Below are 24975 nucleotides of genomic sequence, written 5' to 3'. Positions count from 1 at the left end.
TTAAGTTCAAGCAAAATGTGCCTTTGTCTGTCCTCCAGCAGATGTTTGGTAGAAATTTCAAAATGAAGTTTGAAATACATTTTGACACAAAATTCAACTAATATCTTCAAGATTTCCAGCTCCAGTATTTGAGGTTATGAATTCTTGTCCCCAAAATACAAACCCATACCTGTTGTAAGCCAGCGAGAGTGAGACAATGATCCACCTTTGAGATTTGCAAGGTTCTTAGAAAATTTTCCAAACTTTGTCAGCATTTACATCTATAACTGATATAAGCATCGGTAGATAAGCTTTTTATGGCATCATGTTTTAGAAGTTCCTCTCCATCTATCACCCATGGCAAGGGTGTAAAATTACAATTTATTGTCATACCATTTATATACTTAAGATTTTTGCAAAATAACCCTGAAAATCTGGCAACGCTATATAAGTCTTAGCTTGTGCTCATTTGTGTGTTTCATGCAAATTGCCTAATATGATTTATGTCATAACATTTTCTCAAGATAGGCATGAATAACTCTGACCTGTGTTTGTGTCTCTACCTATTACTACTCATGATTCAGTTGTTTTTTTAAAGCATCTCATAGAGTGCTTCAGCTATCTTTTTTGCAGGTTTTTCCGGATTAATGGTATGTTTTGGTGTGGTGTGAGCAAGATAATGTCCAGTTGGCACTCAATTTACACTTGCATGCTCCTTTTTTATGACTCTAGGGTGAAGTTTTCCATATTTTTCTGGAATTAATGTTTTGGTCTTGTCTTTTCTTCCATCATACGAAATTCCAATTTTATTTTCATTACTATATTTATGAGCTTCAATGATTGTATTTTCGTTCATTACATTATTCTTCGCATTTTATTTAGGTTGACAGAAAGATATGACATATCAGGAGAAAAACAACCTACAGCTATGCATCATTGTTGTTGCTTTCTTCCCTCAGATCTAAATCTAGTTCAGAATTCTAAACTGTTTTAAAATGTAATTATCATAATATATATTATTTCTTACCAATATTAAATTAATTCATTGATTGTAATTTAGCTAACCTGAAGTTTATTAAACTCATTTTTTCCTATATTTTCTTTTTTTCTTTCCTTTTTCTTTTAACTTCTTACTTTGTGTTTTTTTCTTTTTTCTTTACTCTTTAGGCTTTTTGTAATAGAAGACATGAACAATAAACATGTGCACCTATCTTGCAGTTTTTAGGATTATAACAAAATGATTCTGCCTCTGTGCATATATTGATTGTATGAGTACATGCATTAATATTAAAGAGACTATCAAGGTTCTCTCTATTATATATGATTATAATTATTTTATTGGTTACTTCTTTGGATGATTTTGCGTTTTTAAAAAACTTAGACATTTTAATCCACAATTTAGTTGCTAAATTATGTCTAGTTTTCACATTTGATGTATACACTGGTGGGCACAGTTAAAATAAAATTTAAATTTGCTAACAGACGGTAATTTTAAAATTAACTCTGTTAAAGTTAAATTGTTAAATTAATGAAATACTCTTTGTGCAGTTTATTGTTCATCGCTAATTACTAGTGAAATTAATTTTTAAATCTTGTAAGTATTTATTTACATATTCATAGAAACCGCATAATCAAGTTTGAGAATATTCTTACTGAATATTTTAATCATAATCTTTAAATTAAAAAAATTAAACATACAAACATAAATGAAATTAAACATACAAATATAAATGAAATTAAAAATACAAACATAAATGAGATTAAACATACAAATATAAATGGAATTAAAAATACAAACATAAATGAAATTAAACATACAAACATAAATGAAATTAAACATACAAACATAAATGAAATTAAAAGTACAAACATAAATAGAATTAAACATACAAGCATAAATGAAATTAAACATATAAACATGAATAAAATTAAACATACAAGCATAAAATGAATTTTAACAACTAGTGTTTGAAAAAAATAAACTTTGAATCTTTAAAACAAATTATGTTTGTAAAAGTGTATAAGAGTGTATTTTAAAAATGGATACTACTTGTTTACTTAATTCAAAACATAAGAATTTTTGATTTCAAAATAACTTTAGTAGAAAATTTTTTAATACAAATATTTTTTCATTTAAACAAAACAGAGCAGACTTAATCTTTACATATGATCTTTTAAAAAGAAAAATTTCTCACTCAAAATTTAACAAAAATGCTCACTTTGTTCATAAAAAATGAGGAAAAAAAGCAATTTTAACGCTGTCGTTGTTGTTAGGCTTGCGTAAAAACAAAGTGACACATGAAAAGGTGTTTTGCCAAATCTTTATTTTTTGATTAACGAATATTAGTGGCAAAAATATTAGCGGAAGTTAACAGCTAACTAGTGTCTTTCAAGTCATTAAATAGTTAACCAAAACTTTAATAGAGTTGATTAGCGGCATTATGTTCACCCCTGGATGTAGAATTAGTTAGTTACAAAGTACTCATTGTTAGTACTTTTGTTAAAAATAACAAAAGACACATTAAAATTTTTTTTGAGAAGAGTTTTTTAAAATGAATAAAATTGTACTACATTTTAAATATATCTCACCTTAACAAAAATAACATGTATTTAGACTATTTAACAATATTAATTAAAATAATCAAGTAGATAAAACATCTATTACAAGGTTAAAAAAACAACAACATAATTTTGTCACATGATACGTTTTATCACATATATATACTATGCATACTCACTAAGTATGCATAGTATGAACTCGTTATAAAAACAAATATTATGAAATTTCATAACTGGTATTAATTTTTTTTTTACATGAGTGTTACTCACCATGAGAGTTAATATTGTTGTTACAACACATTCTCAAAAAACGGGTAATTTTTTTAATTTAATTTTTTACAAAAAAATGATAAAATGCACAACAAAATGTGTTAATAGTACTACCAAAACATTTTCAAATTAAACAATACAAAAAAGAAACTCAAATTAAAATTTAATTTTTCATAGGAATATGAGTATGACAAACTACTTTATTCAAAATTATTTTTGTGATCTAACCTAATGGTGGGTGTTTTATTTTACCAAAAATATTTTTCTCCTAAAGTATGTCATATTGAATCTCAAAAGTGAAATTTTATAGAGATTTCATAAATAACATTCTTTTTTAAATGTAACCTTCTTAACAAAGGTATTGTTTAAAAAAACGTCTTTTTTTCAATTTTTGTTGAAATTTTTTTTTTTACACAATAAAATAACATATATGTTACTAAACTGATTAGTCAGAATTTAATATTTTATAATTTTGATTTTTTTTCTGCTTGTTGAATGCTAGTTTCTGTGGTTTTCACAAAAATTTGCAGATACTGTTTCAAATCCCTACCTTGGACATGTGAAGTCTTTATTTAGTTTGATTCTTTTTTTTGCAGTAACTATTGATAGCAGTAACCAATGACAACAACCCAATAATCAATGGCAACAGTTAACTCATTGATGAATCTATGCAGGCATTGGTCTATAGAGAAATTGTGCAAGCCCTTCAGAAATCATATAATATAAATAAATAAACTTTGTTTATATATTTATGTTATACGATTTCTGAATATTCAAAATGCATATTATGTATATAAATATAAACCCTGTATATATAAATCATAAAAGCAGGTTATTAAAATCATACCTGCAGCTAACTTTTACAAATAAGTCTTTTTTATTCCAGATTAGATGTTGAAAAAACCATCCATTGAGATCCATCAAAACTAGATGAAACTAGAGTCATCTGATTTTAAAACCATTTCAATCATCCATTTTCTTTCAACATCAGAAATTATGGAAAGCACATTTGTTCGCATCTGAAGTGATGATTCTATTTATTGCAGATCCCAAATCTTTTTGCTGCCTTTTCATTGCTTATGCCTACTTTTTGCCATTGGTACTTTATTCAGTTGTTCTTTTTTTTCCTTTACTCCTCCCCCTCTCTACCTCTTAAAAAAATGAGGCATTAACAATTCTCTCATTCTATGCAATTTTTTCATAGAATCTTTTTTCATAGAAAGTTTTTAAATATAAAGAAAAGATTCTTCAGCAATCAAAATCTCATATTGCTGTTATATAAATGATTAAAACCAAAGATGTTTTAAGTAATTTACAGTTAATATTTTTAACCTGATATAATTATCTGAAATATGAGAAAAACTAAACTGTTTATGATCTTTCTTTTATTATCATACATTTACTGATTCATTTAGTCATTCATTTTACCAAATTGTGTATAGTTATTCATTTAATTTAGTTTGATGTTATTTTATTTACTCCTTTTACAATTTTTTAAATAAAAGATATTATAGAAAGTTTTTTTTGTTGAGTAGAAGTTTATTTAACTTTTTGAAATTTGGAAATTACAGATTTGGATGGATGGAAAACCAATACAAGTAAGCACAATTTGATTGTCTTCTGCTATTCTACTATAACTTAGAATTTAAATTACTTTCCAAGACTATTTAATCTAAAACTCATTAAAATGAGTTTTATATTCTTATTACTAATTATTTGGCACAACAGACTTACGTGTTAAATATAAAAAATATTATTAACTTGGATTTTATGTCTATTTTTATTTAGCACTATTTTAAATAAAATATTTTAAAATCCTATTTATTTAGGGCCTAACTGGTGGTGACGGACAATTAAGAACTGACTTTATTTTGACAGAAAATTGCAATGGTGATGAAAAGTAAGCACAATTGTTTATAATAAAGACTAAAACATAAATTAGTGAAATATTAAGTAGTCATTTTAAATTATAAGTTATAAATTATTTTAAAATTATATTATTTATTTATAAACTAAGAAAAATTAGTTTAAACACTGAATGTTCAGCATACATGTCACAAGGCATGTTGTATTCAGCTTACTTCATCTTTAAAGTGTTTCATATCTAAAAAGTACCTGTGAGTTGCATAGAAATTTCCTTCAAATTTCTAGTTCTTTATATTTTCTTTTGGATTAAGACCTGGTGAGTTTTATTTGATCATGGGGTTAAGGCTGTTTTGTCAGTCATTACTTGAAAGGTTAGCTTGTCCAAATAGCAGACCTAGAACAATGTTTATTTTATTATTGTATATAGTAACATTTTAAGGTTTTGAATGTTGTGAATTTTTTTAAAACCTAAATTTTTCTTTGATATCAATTTTATTCTTTATTCACATCAGGGTTTAGTTAGGAATCTAAAGAATTTAAGCAATTATTTACTAATTAAATTAGGTATTTTTCAGAAGACATCTGAATTATTTACTTTAATGAAATAACTTATAAAAGTATTTTACAAGTTATTTCATTTATACACACACACACACACACACACACACACACACACACACACACACACACACACACACACACACACACACATATATATATATACATATATATATATATATTTATATATATATATATATAAATATAATATATATAAATATAATATATATATATATACATATATATATATATATATATATATATATATATATATTTATATATATATATAAATATAATATATATAAATATAATATATATATATATATATACATATATATATACATACATATATATATATGTATGTATATATATATGTGTGTGCGTATATATATATATATATATATATATATATATATATATATATATATATATATATATATACGCACACACATAAAATTGAAAATCATTCATGGTAACATATTTAACCAAATAAAATTTTATTAATTTTAAGTGTGATATAAAACGAGATAATGGCAACCTATTGATGACTTACCAATGGTGAGTCATTACTAGGTTGCCATTATCTTATCTTAGAATTTTATTTTGTAGGAAGCAACATTTAATTTTTTGATTGATTAATAGACTATGTTTAAAACAACAAATTTCTGTTAAATATATAACATGCATTTTATATATTTAGAGATAAGATAGTCTTATTTTTTTTAAAAGGCTTCTGGAACAAAATAGATTTCATATAAATTAATGCTATGAAATCTTTTGATAAATGGGGGCTGTATATTGCCCAATTAAACATTTAGCTAAAGATCCATTGATTTAAACTCCTAACAAAGATAAAATAAATGGGTATCTTATAAAATGGAAAAAGGAAAAATACTACTTTTTTATTTTTTATTTCTTTGTTTTAAGACTGAATGATCAAGTTCATCAATTTCAAGTTTTTGTCAAAAGCATAGCAAAGTTAGGAACTATTTTAAAATGACTAGATGATCAGGTTAATTAAACTCAAGGCATAAATTGTATTACAAAATCAAAGCAAAGAGTGGAACTAATTGAAAAAAAAGTCTAGAAAATTTTACTTAAAGCTAAAGATTTCCTAAATAATTGTTTTTTTTATTTTCACAAATAAAAAAAACAATTAGCATATTAACAGCACAATTTTAAAATCTCTTAAAACAAAAACTTTTTATTTATTATTATTGTTTATTTACTATTATTTATTTTTAAAACAAAAATTATTGAGTACTTAAACATAATTAAGGTTTGCATTATACATCCTATTGAAATCAAAAAAATAAAGTACATTAATTTTAAATTATGAATCCCAACTATTAACTTTCAATGGTTTGCTTTAGAAGGCTATAACTGAAAACAGTATCATCATGCAAAACTTTAATTTTGCAGATGAAGTTTTGAATTATATATGTAAACACATTCATTATGCTCTGGTAATGTTGTTTTTTTCAGACATCTTATATCAATGAAAAGAAATTCTAACCTATGCTTTTTATCCCAGGCTAAAATACCACATTACTTTGGTAACGCATACCTATATTAAGCAGTCAAAGAACTCCAAAGTAAATCATGGAACTCTATTTTAACAATTGTTGAGCTGTTTTTTTTTTTTTTTCTAATTTGCTGAGCTAAACTGGAATGAATGTTTTCTAAGACTAAAAAGTGTAAAAACAAAGTATTACTCCTCATTGACAGAGGGGAAGATGGATTACTTAAATCTCTTTAATGATAATTTAAAATGAAAAAAAACATTAAAACCTGATGCATTTTTTTGTTAAAATCTTTTAATTGTTTTTTTTTTGTTTTCATATTTTTTCCTAAAGTTTTATGACAAACATAAATGTAAACATGCCTTATTTTTATAATCCAATATATTAATGTCAAGAAAAGTTATTTTTAATCATTAGACATCTATTTTTGTTGAACAATATTAAATATTGTTCAACAAAAATAGTTGAAAACACTTAAGTTTACTTAAGAGGATTGGTGTCAACTATAGAAGAGGATTGGTATTAACTATAGAAGAGGATTGGTATAAACTATATAAATCTATGTCATAGTATCAACTATTATTAATAATAAATCAGAAAGAATAATTTTAACACATAGGCAAAATAAGTAAATATTTTTGTTGAGTTTTTTTGGTCATGTCAGACAAACCAAAGTATTTCTCAGGAAACGGTCAGAAATACTTTGGTTTGTCACACCCACAACTATATGTGTGTGTATATATATTTATATATATACATATATAAATGCTGTTGCGTTTATATGTTTTAGGTACCTTATATATATTGAAATGTCAGCAAGTGGTATGTTTGGAGCTGGTAAAGGTGGGATGATCAACTCTCCTGATCCTAACAAATTTTTTACTTTATCTCAACTGGAAATTGTACGCTTTAATAGAAGAATTTATGAAATTATTAGGGATTTAAAAATACTGGTTGAAGTTTCACAGGTTTTTATACTTTTATTTTAACTTAGATAAAGTGATGTAATTTTTTATTGATTTATTGATTAATATTTTTTTCAATATTTATATTTATTTATTACTTATAATTAATAATTTTTTGATAAATCAAAAAATCACTTTACCTTTTTTTTTGTGCATTTAATCAATCATATGCATAATTTAACACAATTTATGTTGCCAAAAAATCTGAACTAAGTGCTATTTATGTTTATTTTTGAAATTAAAACAAAGTTTTTTTAAATGTATTTGTGCAGTTAGCTTGACAACAGATGAAACACTTCTCTTTGTTCTCAAGAATACAACAGAATCTAAAAAATTTATAATTGAAGAAATAAAATTGTAATGTAATAACAAGAATATCTGTGGTCAAAACTTTTTGAAAATGTTTTTGATTTGAAAAATTATTCTTCATCTGAAATATATGAAGATTCTGGTGTGAAATGTTGTTATATTTTTTTCATTGTGGAGATAATGGCAATCTCTAAAAATTATTACCACATTTTTAACTTGAATAAGTTAATTTTTTTTTTTTTTAATAAATTAAAATATCTTAAGTTTGACATGACAAACTTTATATGTTAAGTTTTTTAGATTGGGAACTATTTTAGTTGCTTGTCTTTGAAATTTTTCTAAATTGCAAATGTCTTCTTTTATATTTGAATACTGTGAAAGAGGATGCTACTTTTTTAATAGAGTACAGTTTCATTAAAATACATATTGTGTTACCTTGTCCCCTTTGTAGAACACAATAATATTAGGTTATGCAGAACTAGGTAACTATGCAAAATGATGCAGTGAAGCTGTTTATCACAAGTTTAAAAAAACTTGAGTGAATTATAAAAGTGCCATAGAACACAAAAGTTACAGAAATAAGCTAATATCTGCGGTTGTGAACTTGATCAGATTGTAGCATTAATAGCAATTTTGTTATAAATGTATGTGTATTAGATATATATTTTTTAAATAAAATAAATCATAATAGATTACATTGACTAATATAATTGAATTTGAAAGAAACAAAACAAAAAACTAAACAATTTAATTTTAAAAATGTAAAACAATTTAGCACCAAGTTCAGGTTTTTTTAACAACATAATGTTTACTAATGCATATGATCAATTAAAAGTAAATTGTTTAATTATAATAATAATGCTTTTAAAGTTGATTTTTTTTTTGCTTGTTAAAACAAAAATAAATGTTTATTACTTAATAAATCTGTAAAAATTGTTGAGAGTAATTATAAAAACAAATCTTTCTAGTAATTGAAATTAATAAGTTGTCAATTCTTATTTTCTATATTTGCTCTGTTTATTATACTTTTTTTATTAGAAAAATTATTTAGTAATCTTAATTCATGTTCAAATATAGAATCTTGATGAAATGTGTAGTAAAGGCTGGAAAGCACTTCATGTTGGATGTGATGTTGTGAACTACTTTCAACCTCCTAGGAAGGATTCAATTGAAAAGTAATTTTTTTCTTGAAAATTTTTTTTTTGATTTTTTTAATGATTTTTAAATTTAAATTTGTTCTTGATTGTTCATTTTTTTAATTTTTTTTTCCTTCTTATAATTTCAAAAATTTAAAACAAAAATGTTTAATTTAAAATAAAATTTAGAGCAAAAATATTGTTAGACGACTTCTTTGGAAATGTAAAACTGGCAAATTCTGAAGAATTTACTGTGCATGCAATTGGTCATTGCCATATTGATACTGGTAAATTATTTATTAAATTTAAAAATATTCTGATTTAGGTAAACAAAAAACGCCATTTATGATGTCATACTGAAATAGTCATAATGCAGTGGTTTCAGTACTTATGTTTAAAGAAGTTTTGGCTTTCTTATTTATCTGATTTTAAAACTTGAGTTTTGAATTTTTATAGTTCCATTTTACATGAGGACTAATACAAAAATGTTAGGTTTAAGGACTCTTTAGGACTTTAAAATACTTAAAAGTATATCTTAACTCTTAACTTTTAGGACTTCCTATGTATCTTTTTGGTATTAATAGATAAATTTATTGATGATAATTGTTATTTATTTTATTGCATTTTTTCTTTGTATTAGTTTATTTGATTGACATTTCTTTAAACAATTCTATTTTTAATTCTTATTTAAGTTTATTCTTTTTTTTTTTGTTACTATTTTTACTAATATTATTATTTTTATTATCATTATTGTTATTATTATTATCAATATTACTTTTTATTTTTTTTATATTATTGTTTCTATTTTGAAAATATACTTAAATCAATTTTTAGCATGGTTATGGCCATATGAAGAAACAATTAGAAAATGTGGTAGAAGCTGGTCATCAGTTATTTCTTTAATGAGAAGATACCCAAATTTTACTTTTGCTTGCTCTCAGGTATTTAAAAATTTCCTATTCCAGTATTTTTTAAGTTTTCTATCATGTTGTTTAATATTGTTTTTCGAAACTCTATCTAAATTCTATAAAAATACTCGTTGTTTCGATTGCAAAATATGTTTCAGAAAAAAGTTTTTGCTTTTGTTTTTTTGTTACAAATTGCAGTTTTTTGCAATTAATTCTGAAAAAATTGTTTTTATTTAAAATCTGATTTTTCAAATATATTTATACCTTTTTGTAAATCCTTATTTGTAGATGCATACAAATAATGTGCACATAATAGAAACTTTATTTGTACACAAAAAATGTTTAAATACTAAAATTTTTTGTTCAATTAATATAGCTGTAATGCTGTGGATGAAATATCGATCTTATTCTGAGATCAATATGAGATCTTTATTGGTATCCTCCATAGGGATTTTTTATTTTTATTTTAACGTTTTATTTTTAATTAGTTTTTTTAACTATTATTCCTGTTTATTTATAGTTAGGAGAAATTAGTTTTAAGCACATTCAAATAATGCCTACTTATCTTTTTACCATAAAACTTCCTAAAATGTTGACCCACTATACTTAACACAACTTCTTACCATACCTTTTTACATGTTGACTTATCATAGCTTACACAACTTCTTACCATACTTTTTTACATGTTGATCATACATTTAGAAAACATTTACACAATAACTAAACAGTTATACTTTAAATATGTTTATTGTTTATTTTTCAATTTTAAGGCTGCCCAGTTTGAATGGGTGAAAAAGACTTACCCATCCCTCTTCAAAGATATTCAATATTATTCAGAGGCTAAACAGTTTTTTCCAACAGGTGGAACATGGGTGGAAATGGTATTATGTTTTTAATAAAAAATAAAACTTTTAAATTTAATTTGTCATAAACAAATAAAAAGTGTGTTTTAAGGCATTGTATTACATAAGTAATTTTTTAATTGCAGAGTTTTTTATCATCACATTTCACTGAATGTTTGTTTTTGTAGTAAATACTTTCTATTTTGAATAATTAAATTAGAGTAATTTAGTATACGACATAATTATATATATATATATATATATATATATATATATATATATATATATATATATATATATATATATATATATATATATACACTCTTGCATGGTCGTTTTTAATTTTAACATTGTAAAATTGTCACGTCAGTTTTAGATTTTTCTTTAAAAAAAAAATTATTTAATGACCATTTTATTAAAAAAAGTTTTTTTTATTATTATTTGATAGACTACCTGCCCCAACGGAACCCTTATTCGATGTAGCGGCACTTCCTTGTAGCAGCAGGCTATAAGATAGTCAATGTAGCAACTCTCTGTGCATGTTATACAGTTAAAAAATAAAAGTTAAACATTCTGAATGTTTTTATTAAAAAAAAAAAAAAAAAAATATTAAGAATGTTTTTATAAACATGTTTTTACAAACATTCTAATCTTTTAATTTGTGTTTTTGTGGTTTTTTAAATAAACATTAAATTTAATTAGTTTCCTCAATCAAATTAATGCGTTTTGTTATAATCTAACCTTAATTTTGTTAATTTAAATACCATAGACAAGTGAAGAGCTGTTTTTTTACTACAAATTGTATATTTAACGCCTTTTATAGGTATATATATATATATATATATATATATATATATATATATATATATATATATATATATATATATATATATATATATATATATTTATATATATATATAAAGAAGATAATTTTTTAAATTTTATTTAAAAACATTTTTTTATTTAAATTTAAGACATGTTTCAACTATATATAATCATCATCAGTTAAAATATATTGGTTAAAAACGGTATAAAATATAGTGCATAATTGTAAAAAAAACATAATAAAAGCCATAAAATTGAAAACAAACTTCTTATATATACAAAAAGAATTATTAAAAATCATTTAACAAATGTCAAATATAACAAAAAAACCGGTCAATTATTTTAAATAGTAAGAATCATTTTAACATGATTTACTTGTTTATTCAAATCAGGTTTTTTCCCATCCTATATGAGTATGTTCTTTAATTTCTAATTCAACTTTGTTATTGGCGCGATCCAAAGTTGATAAGCATTTATCACTATAATTAGTAAAATATTTTTCTTTTGAGTGAAGATGCTTATAAATAAGAAAGTTTTTATCCCTTCTGTAGTGTTCAATCATTCATGTCATTAAGTGGCGAGAAGTTTCCCCAATATAACAGGATTTACATCCTGCACAAACAAATTTGTAAACAACAAATGATTTAAAATCTACAGGAAAGCGATTTTTAGAAAAAAAAGTTAGCCACTTTTAGCAAAGTGAACACCAATCTAATGGTAACCAACTTACGGTGTCTCTTAATAATTGCATGTAATCTTCACTTCATTAGCTCAGATATTTGACCAATATAAGGGAGTTTAGAATAACAAGAGTTTGTTAGGTCTTTAGACGGTAAAGGAACATCATAATTACCTTTGTTTAAGTAAGAGTTGTGGATTTTTGCTAATTTCCAAGAGGGGTACGTATAACATCGACAGCAATATCTTTTCTTTCTACAATTAGCCTTAAATATTTCAATTTCTCTAAGTGAACATATCTTAAATGAACAAACAACCAAGAAGTTTGGCTTTGAAACTGGTGTTTCTGCTAAAACTTTTTGATTCACAATTGCCATGTATCTGTCACATTCTATAGAGGTGTCATACCTATACAGAAAGTGACTGAGTTCTAATTGGAAATAAAACAGTAATGCTGTTGAGTTTTTCAGTTTTATGAACTAGATAATAAAATCTAAAAATAGCCATTTTATATTTTGCCCACAAAAGTTGCACCCTTTACATTTGTGATAATCGATAATTTAAAATCACATAACAAAGAGCATATTTGCTGTAAATAACGTAAAAGTAAAGAGAATCCTCAAATTTTAATTTGGGTGGTGCCCAAATACAGTGTAGATTACAGTCTAGAATAGCCTCTGATATATATATATATATATATATATATATATATATATATATATATATATATATATATATATATATATATATATATATATATATATCACCTTGCTGTAATTTCAAAATGCTTTAGATTAACAAAGTTACATGGTATTCCTGTTACATAATATTTCAATCTTAGATCTTGAGTAAACTCTTTTCTTCTTCTTTTAACTGTTTTTTCAAATGTTTCTGTGATTGTTGTTTGCATCATCTGACAGATTTTTCGTAAGGATAAAAGTTAGTCATGTGACTTATGCTTAAATTTCATTGGTATAGTTTTAAATAACTTGGACAGCTGTGTTTTATACCAGTAAACATTGGACAACAGTGGTTGTTTCAAAGCCCTTGTTTTTTAAATGACTATAGAACCTTAAAACATTTTTTTGTTATGAATTTTTAAATTAAAATAGCTTAATACTAAAATATCATAAAAATATCTCTAACCTAATATTTTCAAAAAGTTTTTAATTTAAATTTAAACAATTTTTAATTATTATTTATGAATTGAGAAATATTTGCAAAATTAACTTAGTAGTAATTATGCTTATGTCTTGTATTCGAATAGTTATTGTCTATATATAAAATAATATGTTATATAGTTTTTTGTCTATATAATATATTATATAGATAATAACTGTTCGATAATAAAACATCAGCATTCAATATTTACTATTATTTTTATAATAATTCTGATGCATTAAGAGGCCTTTTAAATTAAAGAGATAATTACAGTAAACTTAATGATTAAAAATATATATTATGTTTTTTAAATCATTAAGTATAATTGAAAAAATTATGTTTGATAAATAATTTACATCAACTATGGATTTTTTTAAATATTAGAAAAAATCATTATAAACATTGAAGTTTAAAATTAACTAAATGTTAATAAAACTTTTATAAAGTTATTGAAATCAATACTTTTATTATTGTTAAAGTCGAAAAGAATATGGAAATAAAAACAAAACTTTTTGAAAAAGGTTTCATTTTGTTTTTTGGTTTTTCCTGATGTAAAATATAATAGTGAGTCAAATTTCAAAAATTAAATTTTATTGTTATTAAGATTTTTACTTTTGTTTATTTATTATGAAAAATAGTTTACCCCCTTAATTGCCAACTAACAAAAGTCAACTTTACTTTAAATGGATGTTTTAAAATCTTTCAATGTTTTGAAAAAACAAATTTCTATACATTCTATTGTCTTTAAGTTTTGTAACAAGTTTTTAAATTGAGTTTTGTTGCAACATTTTTTTTTTCTTAATCTAATGTTCGGTTAGTAACCAAAGACAGTTTTAAACGTTAAACAAGTTATGTCACATAATTTTTTTTTAATTCATTTTATTGTCCTGAAGAAAAAAGAAGTAGCCGAAGTATAAAATTTTTGGGGCGCTCATACCGCTCCAGCAGTACTAAAACATGTCTTGGTTTGTCCCTGATATATATATATTTTTTTAATTTTAAATAATTATATTTATAAAAATTGCAAATAATATATAGTTATACATTATGATATATATACATGACAAAAAATTGTTATATTATGATAAATGATTTTACACTTGAAAAATTATTGAAATGGATTTTGAACTTTTCCAGTCATGGTTACCTTTCATTTGATAATGCTAATTATCAATGGCAGTAACCAATGGGCAGTTACCTGACTGCCCAGGCACCAATCGACAGTCTTATCAGTGACCATCGTAGTATTTGTAGGAAAGAGATACAATCTAACTACAATTGGAGTTTAAGTTTAGCAGCAAGAGCAGGTCAAGCAACAATTAAAATGCCTTTTTGGCCTTGTTCAAAAGAAAAATGGTCTCATTATAAGAACCAGACCTAATTTGACTACAGTTTTCCATACAATGACAAATAAGAGATTAATAGTGGTAGAATAAGGAGCTAGAAAATGATGATAATGATAGAGAGGCAACTTTAGTAGGTACTAACTTTGCAATGAATTAGATATATGGTTTCTATGTGAGTTAAGTAGTAAATGGTAATCCAAGAAGACATATAGTAAAGGACTCATCAAGAGTTTTACATTTATGTGTTAACATCAACAATATTTTGTACAATAATTATTAGTAGTGAAAATTAACTTTTATTTTAGTCTTGCTATCACCAGCCACTGCAAGCCCCAGGTTGTCACAGAAGAGAAGTGACATTAAAGATTCTTGTTATATATGGTTCAAGGCAGCAGTTGAATTCAAGGCAATAATCTAGTTTTTTTTATTAATGTTCATTTCTTCAAAGCTGGAGGCATCACTGCAGTTAGGAGGTCACTTTTATTTTCTCAATGTTTATCCAACCTGGAACTTATAACAAATCTCGACTAACATTGTTGCTGTGTTGAGTACGATACTACCATGAATGTGGTGGGGTTTGAACTCCCAACCTCTTGATTATTTTATTACAATACTACTTGAGGCATAGTGTCTTCCTTATGGGTATGATTTCTTCATTATTATACCATATGGTATTGTGCTTATATATACAAGAAAATAAAATAAAGAATTTTGAAGAAAATGAGAGAATAATTGTATGTGAAGACCTGTCTGGGCATTAGGGGTGTTCAGAAAAAAATTTTAGAATCTAAAAAACCAAACCCTCTTAAAAATTAAAGCAAATATGTTTAAATAAACTCTCAAAAAATTTAAAGCACCATTGAATCACTCTTTTCTTGCCCTCAAGTAACATATTTGAGAAAAAAAGAACCTCAAAGTGACCAAAAATAACTTATTTTAGGTGTCTTGAAGGCATAAAATGAGTAATTTTAATCTGATTTTAAGACATTAATAAACCTTACAATGAATCCTGACAAAAATGTTTAAATTTAATTTTTATAAAAGTTGTATAAGTAACACCACACCGCATCATAACCAAAATTTAGCCAATTTAAAATTTTCTTATGAAAAGCCAAGTACAATTGTGCTAATACTTAAAAGAAATAAAAAAAAGTATATAATTTTTAATTACAAATGTATTACTTTATATATATTATATTTATATATTACCTTTGTTTTTTTTGAAACCACTGTTGTGGTAGACTATTTAACTTAAAGCTGGCATCAAATATAAACAAAAGTGGAATACATAAAACAAGAGCTAGCTTTTTCAGAAAAATGTTTGGTATTCCGCCAGGACCATAAGATGTACTGGGTTTGAGACCAATTAAAGTTGAATAAACCGTCTCAATTTAAGATTTTCCTTAAATAAATATGTTAGATCTTTCAGATTCTATAGATTGACTGTTATGTAAAGTTTATGTAAAAGGGTTGACAGAAAGTAACTTATAAGTCAGGTGGTTTCAAGATACAACTGGACTATGTCTTAATTAGAAAGTGTGATTAAAGTTGGGGATAAAAAATAAAATTGGGGAGTAATAACAGTAATTAAAGCTGTTGAATAACATAAAAGTAATTCAAGTTAATTAAGTTAAGTTTGTATTCCACATCACAAAATAGTTTTTTGTGACAAGAAATCGGTGGAAAATTTAAAGGAAAGAAAGGAATTAATGATTAATTGCATTATTTAGAAATTCAAAGAAGATAAATTATGCAATTATTGAGAGAAGAAGAGTTTAGGCAGGAGCGAAATTGGGTAAAATAGAAGTGTGCAAAGCAGGGGTGTGGAGTTGTAAAAAAAAAGTACCAACTTTGACTCTGACTCCAATCGTTGAGATTTTCAGAGTACGACTCCGACTCCGAAAAAAACTTTTTTTATTTGCCAAATACATGAAAAATTAAATATTTTGTTCATGCATGTGCAATACTGAGAGGTTTTACTATTAGAATTGGAGTCTCGAGCCACTCCGACTCCACTACAAATGTCATGACTCCGACTCCACAGCCCTGGTGCAAAGTATGTTGAAAAATATAAAGAAAAAATTAATATCAGTATCTCATGAAGTATGTCGAAGAACATAGTAAGACATAAAGTGAGGTTGAGAATACAGAAATGAATAAAGTTGTAAGATAAATTTTATAAAATGTAGCAAAAGTATGAAGAAAGATAAAAAAACTTTTGTTTTGCTTTTCCATTTTATCTGAATAAAGAAAAAAATGTTGCATGCTGACTTTGTTTAAATTATTTTTAAATGCATATTTATTATTTTTGGTTATACAATTATAAAATAGTTTTTATTTGTTGTTGCTTGTTATATTTATCTATCTGCAATAGATATCTATTATAAAAAAAGAGCTCAAGATAAACATCATCAAGGCAAAGGTTTTATACTGCATTGTAAAGACTGAGTTGTAAATTGTAAAGTCTGAATCAGCAAACTGTAAAGTCATTGTAATGTCTATATGAGCAAGCAGAAAATACTGAAAAGTGTGGAATGTGGTGTCGTTTAGAATTTGTAGGAAAGATTAGGAGCAAAGTTTATTGTTTGTACAGTTTGTAACCCATCAAAAGAAAGAAAGTTAAGTTTTGAAGTTAAGAAAGTTTTGTTATCTTATATATACAATAAAATAAGCTGGCGTCAGGAATGAGTTCAGATTGTTATCTTCATTTTAAATATCAAGTGTTGCATAATCTGGGAAGATTTAGGTGGTTTAAATATGTAGAACATAACAAATGCAAATAATTGAGCATCAGCATTTAAGCAGTAAAGAGTTTCAAGAGAAAAAAAATAGAGTTAAAAGTGGAATTAAAAAACTTAAACTTGGAATTAAAAGAAGATGCTTAAGATAGTGTAAAATGATGAAATGGCATTATGAGAAATGTCTAATGACAATTGCAATGACAATGATCATATTAATGATCGGTTCAAAAACTTGAGTATAAATGTTGCATTGACATTAAATTTATACTTTAAAAAATTTCTTCCATTTATTTAAGGTTTTTTTGATTATTTTGATATTTATTTGTCTAATTTTCTTAGTTGTCTAAAGTTATTTATTTTTCTATAATTTTTTGCTCACTTTACTTATTTACTTTACTTGCTTAGTTACTTGAGTTACTTAGTTACTTTACTTGCTTAGTACTTTAATTGCTTAGTTACTTTAATTGCTTAGTTACTTTACTTAATTATTTTACTTGCTTAGTTACTTTACTTGCTTAGTTACTTTTCTTTACTTAATTACTTTACTCAGTTACTTAAATTACTTAGTTACTTTACTTGCTTAGTTACTTTAATTGCTTAGTTACTTTAATTGCTTAGTTACTTTACCTAATTACTTTACTTGCTTAGTTACTTTACTTGCTTAGTTACTTTACTTGCTTAGTTACTTTACTTGCTTAGTTACTTTATTGGTTACCTCAAATATTTCAAAGAAATAAGTTAAATATTTTTTTTTTTTTTCGAATATTTTTTCTCAGACAAAAAGTTAAAGCTTAATAATTATTAATAATTATTTTTGCTTTTTTAACTTTTGTCTTATTTTTTCTATTATTTTATGCAAATTTATATTATTAAGAATTCAAATGCATTTGTTATTTTAATCTTTTATTTTTATGAAATATTATTAAAATTTAAAACAATTTTTTTTTGAAAATTAGGATGGTAACATGCCCAGTGGTGAATCTTTTATAAGACAATTTTTATATGGACAGAGGTTTTTTAAAATGGAGTTTGGAAGTTATTGTGATACTGTAGGTTTTTTTATTTAAATAAACAATTTGTGATTTTTTTAATCACACTATTAGGTGTATACAATTTTGGCTTATAGTGTATTTTTATAAAAAGATTTTTATTGATTGGTTTTATTAGTTTTTATTAGTTGATCCAATCATCGGCTTTACATTTTTTTTTAATGTTTTAGTTTTGGCTACCAGACACTTTTGGTTATTCAGCACAGTTGCCACAAATTATAAGGCAGGCTGGTATAAAGAATTTTCTCACTCAGAAGTTGAGTTGGAGTTTAATCAATAAATTTCCTGTAGGTTATATTAAAACTTAAATCTCTGTACGTCTTGTGTTTATAAAAGTACAAGGTTAATTTAATAAAGCAAAAAAATGAAATGTTAGAATAATATGAAAACATAAAAGTAGAGAAAAATATATATATATATATATATATATATATATATATATATATATATATATATATATACACAAATAATATATATATATATATATATGTATATATATATATACATATATATATATATATATATATATATATATATATATATATATATATATATATATATATATATATACACATATATATATATATACATATATATATATATATATATATATATATATATATATATATATATATATATATATATATATATATATATATATATATATATATGTATGTATATACAGCATGGAAATAAGGAATAAAAGGCAAGTGGTCAATTTGATTTTTGTTTTTTGGACAGTCAAAAAAAAATTTTTATTCTGTTTAAATTTGTATTCTAGTAATAGTTCTTCATGACTGAACTTTATAAATATACAAAAAAAGTTAATGCTTGATAATTTTTAATTTATTTATAAGATAATTCATTTCAACCCAATGTCTTTGCAAATGGTGGGAAAAATTGAAAAGAATGAATGAAAAAACAAAGTACGGTTGAGATAATGCTCTCATGTTACAATTTCAAATAATAATAAAGTAAAAACTTTTATCCCTGAAGTTAATGAAAAACTATTGCACATTTTATATCATTAAGATCACTTCAAAAACCGTTAATGTTAATTAGTTAATAAAAATGTTATTATTATATATCTTGTTTGCAGATACTTAAACTGAATATTTAATACTAAGAAGATGATTGTTTTATGAAACACTACTATAAAAATTACTAATGTTTACATGGAACAAGATTTTTACTAAATATTTTTTACTAAATATTTTTTTAATAATCCTATTATAGAAAAAGAAGCTCACAAGCGCGCAATTAGTTATTTTAAACTTTTCTATTTTTATTTATTTTTTAATTTTTTTCATTCATTTATTTATTAGCAATTTTCGACAAAACTGAAAATAAATAAAAAGATTTGAAGAAAAATAAAACAAAATTACTAAATGCAGTTGAAAGAAAAAATGTTCTTAGTTAAATACAGAAATTATTATATATTATAATATTGTTATTTAAATAATATATTAAGTAATTTTGTTAAAATAATAAAATAAGAAATTCAATCGTTTTTGAAAAAAGGATTTTCACCACCAGTAAAATGAAAATAATTTAAAAAAGGGAAGCAAAAAACTTAATAGATATAATTTACATCATGTATAATATTCGTCAATGAAGCAAATTAATTAAGTTAAGCGTTGTTAAAACAAAAAAATATAGGTTTCTATTAATATGCAATATTTATTAGGCAACAATAAGTTTAATATATTCAAATATATTTAAGTAGCAGAATTAATAATATAAAATTATAAATAACTTATTAATTTTTAATTATTAAATGTTAATATGAAGTTAATTTAATGTAATGTTTTAAAAACAAAGATAAAAACCAGAAAAAAAAAAGGATTAAGGAAAAATCGCTTTAATGACCTGCTAGCAATTAAAGTGGCATATCATAAACAATAAAACAAAATTTTAAATGCTTTTTCAAAATATATATGATTTTATGAAATTATGGTATATGCATTTTCCAAATAACATCCTGATCATATGTCAAACATTGTTTTTTAAAACTCTAATTTTTTTTTCAACCAGTCAAATATGACCAGCAAGAATTTATTTTAGGAGGTCAGAATAGCAATTTTAGCCATTTCGGGTGCTCGATGACTGTTGAATGGCCGTTATTTTCCATGCTGTATGCAAATATATTCTCAAGACCCTTGAACATATAACAAGTTCTTAATATTATCAAAAAAAAAATTCTTCAAAATTGTATCATGTTGGGTTTTAAATGAAGCGAAATCATTAAAAAAAATTCAAAAATGATAACTATATTATATAAAAATAAATATGTTAAATTTTAACAGATTTAACAAAAAAAAAATAAAGTTTATTAAAAAAGAAAAAAGTGCACTTTTACTAGTTTTTTTGACAATATTTTTAATAAGTTTTTTATAATATAGTTATCATTTTTATAATTTTCATGTGATTTCACTTCATTTTAAGTTTTTGACTTTTTTGTGACTCTATTCCTGTCACAAATCAATGAAAACTTGTAAAAAAAATAATGAAAAAAATTAATTCTATTTTCTTATTAAAAAAGGTCACCCACAAACCAAAAAATTCAAGTTTACCATATACGCGTATGGAAAAAATTTCAAACAATTTTATGATCCTTATTTTTTAATTCTAATTTTTTTAACTGAAGAGTTATTATGTTTTAGTACAATAAGATGCTGTGTATATTGAAAAAATGTTGTGCAGTATTCAGCTTAATTAAAGCGCATTATACAATTCTCTTGCTTTGTTAGACAAAATAAATCTAAGCTGGAGGTTCTCTTTCTTTTTACAGATGTCAAAAAGATCCTGAAGGCACCTGATTGCTCGTTTTACATACTGATTTGTTCAGGGAATTTCCAGTCTCGATGGTTCCTGAGTCTAAAACTTTTGCACTTAGTTTAACGCTTTTTTGTGACCGTGCAAGCTGCTACATAACTTTTGATAATCATCTGCATTGTACATTTGGTCAGTAAACCAATGGTTCTCTCATCTGTAAAAGATGAACTGTCAAATGTTTAGTGAGTCTCTTTTCTCTTATTGAAGAATGAATGCCGAAAGAGCTAGTATTGCTCCAGAATTCCATCTTGCTTTATTTAATTTAAGTGTTTTCTGTAACTTCACTTTATATTCCAGAAATACTCCAGATTCTTCAAAAAAGCAGAATAACTGAGTTAAATGAACTAGAGATTTCATGTCATCACGCCACCCTGCAGTTTCAGTAATCACTACCATTCTTGAAATTCTTCCTGAGCTGTTTGTAGTTTTTTACAAGTTCCTGGATAAATAGATATTCATATCATATTGCTTCTTCCAAGTTCTTCATTCATTGCTATGCGAAGGACTTGGTCAAGAGCATGATATTGACAACCAATAAATTGTGGTTCTTCCAGTTTCTTTACATTAAAATACCTTTGTAACTGACTGACAATCCCATTTCTTTTTTCCAGTGTTTACATTTGTAGTGTCCATTAAAATCTTTATACTCTTCCATGAATTGGATTCATTAAGAATTGGTGTTAAACTTTTAACAACAGTATTTGCTTTTCCCTCTAGTAGATCTTGTACTTGTAACTTAACTTCTCTTTGTTTATTCTTCAACACTAACACTTGACATTCTTGTTGACTATATATCATCAAAGTGCAGTGACCAGCTTTCTAAAAGTTTTTTCTTCTTTAAGCTTAACAGCTTTAATAGTTGATCTTGAAACCAAAAAACCAAACTGTGAAGGTGTCTGAATATCAATTTCATTGTCTAACTGTTGACAAATGGTTGCTGCTTTGCTGGTTGATAACTTTGAAGATGTTACTAATTGGTTGCAGTTTTAGTTTTGCATTAGTTTTTGTTAGTACTTGTGAAATGTTCTTCTGAATCTTCAGACTCAGAAGAACATTTATTTTATTTATATATATATATACACACACAGTCTCTGGCCACAATATTATTATCACCTATAATTTTTGTGTATTTTTAACTTCAAGGGTTTGTAAAAAGTATAAAAAAAGTACAATTGTAATATTAGTTATATTTTATTGATAAAACATGTTTCCTTAATAATAAAATAATTTTTCAAAATAAATATACACACATTTTAACAAACAATTACTCTAATTGATTGCAAGTCATAAAAAAATACTAATATTTTTTCATTCCTCCTTTCAACAAAATGGCCTTAGCTATTCAGTCTGGCATACTTTTGATACAGTTTATTGCTGCTGTCTTAATTTTTTCATTGTGGTGCCAACGATAGATAAATTTTTCAATCAAATTCCTTTTGTTTGTTGAAATCTCGGAAGAGATTTTATCCCATTGACAATATATAGTCTACCTGTGCTTTTACCACTGATAACTGACGACACCATAACGTTAGTAGGATGTTTAATAGTTTGTATAATGCAATCTGGATGATATTTTTCATTTGGTCTTCTTTGGACAAAGGTGGTTTGTCCAACAAGATCTCAAAAGTTGATTCGCCTGAAAAACACACCTGAAAAAGTCATCATAGTGTGGTTGTAATTAAGTTTATGTCAACATTTAAACAGTTTTTAACAGTATTTCATTCAAAATTGACTAACTTACATTATCCCAATCTCCAATAGTCATATACTTATGATTTTTTGCCCATTGCAATCTCTTTTTTATTATTGCTGGAAGTAGCCTTGCTTTTTTAGCCAGTTTGTGTGATTTTAAACCATCTTTAGCCAGATGTCTCTTCACTGTGCGCTCTGAAACTTGTATTCCAGACTCTTGAACAAGTTTTTTCAGGAAAAAGGGGTGACTTTTTTCTATTTTCCAGGCAAATATCTCTTATAATTCTGTCTGTACTGGGATTGGTTTTATGTTTTAACCCACTCCGTCTTAAGAGTGCTGTTGTTTTCCATTTTGTGTTTGATTTTATTGACAAAAGTTTGCAAAACTTTACACATTTTCGTATTTTCCCATTGTGAATGCTTTGAATGCTGTAAAAGTGCTTTTACTTTTGAAATTTTTCTTGGACTCATGTCCTTACCTATACCCATGTTTATTTTTTATTGAAAATTTCAATTAAAACTTATTACACTAAAATGTTAATAAAATGGTACTATATATTAATTCTTGCTATTTATAATAACTTTATAAAATGTATTAAAAATAATAAATAAAGGGTAAGGACATAAAATGTGTTAAAAATATTTAATAAAGAGTAAGGACATAAGTCCATTGCTTGGACTTATGTCCTTACCCTTACCCATATTTATTTTTTATTGAAAATTTCAATTACAACCTGTTACACTAAAAATGTTAATAAAATGGTACTATATATTAATTCTTGCTATTTATAATAACTTTATAAAATGTATTAAAAATATTAAAAAACTTTTCACTCAAAAAAATGTTAAAATATAAAAAAAATGTATGTGACAGATCAACCACGTTTTTTTTAAAATTGACAAAAATTCACATTGCTGACTTAAAACACACCTAACTTCACATTGATCATGATTATAAAGAAATTTTCTTTTCTATTTTATTTTATAGATTATTTCAGTATTGTATAATAAGTTAGCAATAATAATATGCTCACCTTAAAAATACTTTAAAATAACTTTGAAAACAAAATATGTGGAAAACCTGAGGTGATCATAATATTGTATGTATTATATCTATATATGTATGTATTTATATCTATAGATATATCTATCTATCTACATATATCTTCTATAGCTGGTTTAGATGAGCATTCGCTCACTAGTTTTGCTTATCTTTATAGCATACAGCATTTTCAGAAAAAGAAAAAAAAAAAGAAGAAGAATAAAAGAAAAGATTGCTGCCCCATCCCAAACCCTCAGTCGATATAGCAGCACTCTGCTGCGAGTCAGGTTACTTGTCAGTTGATGTATGTACTGAAGCCCCAGGCAGCAAGCTGTTTCAATTTGACATCAAAGTGCCCATCTAAACTAGCAATTTAAGTTATATATATACATATATATATAATATATATATATATATATCATAATATATATATATATATATATATATATATATATATATATATATATACATATATGTATGCATATGTAAGCAATTTAAGTTATATATATACATATATATATAATATATATATATATATATATCATAATATATATATATATATATATATATATATATATATATATATATATATATATATATATATATTAAATATATATATATATATATGTATATATATATATATATATATATATATATATATATATATATATATATATATATATATATTATA

At 24.6% G+C, this 24975-nt stretch overlaps 1 protein-coding gene across 1 annotated transcript in view; it reads left to right on the top strand.

Moving 5' to 3' along the window:
- The window catches only part of LOC100202780 (alpha-mannosidase 2C1), an 81781-nt gene that overhangs the window by 9516 nt on the left and 47290 nt on the right, over nt 1–24975 (top strand). The window contains exons 4-12 of the mRNA XM_065799656.1: nt 4380–4406; nt 4638–4708; nt 7546–7723; nt 9107–9204; nt 9355–9452; nt 10000–10106; nt 10844–10954; nt 18623–18715; nt 18886–19002. Of these exons, the coding sequence (XP_065655728.1) occupies nt 4380–4406; nt 4638–4708; nt 7546–7723; nt 9107–9204; nt 9355–9452; nt 10000–10106; nt 10844–10954; nt 18623–18715; nt 18886–19002 (900 nt within the window). The remainder of the gene's footprint in view (nt 1–4379; nt 4407–4637; nt 4709–7545; nt 7724–9106; nt 9205–9354; nt 9453–9999; nt 10107–10843; nt 10955–18622; nt 18716–18885; nt 19003–24975) is intronic.

The sequence above is a fragment of the Hydra vulgaris genome, chromosome 06 (assembly GCF_038396675.1).
Source record: "Hydra vulgaris chromosome 06, alternate assembly HydraT2T_AEP".
NCBI classification, from domain to species: domain Eukaryota; kingdom Metazoa; phylum Cnidaria; class Hydrozoa; order Anthoathecata; family Hydridae; genus Hydra; species Hydra vulgaris.
This window is presented reverse-complemented; position numbering and strand designations above follow the sequence as displayed.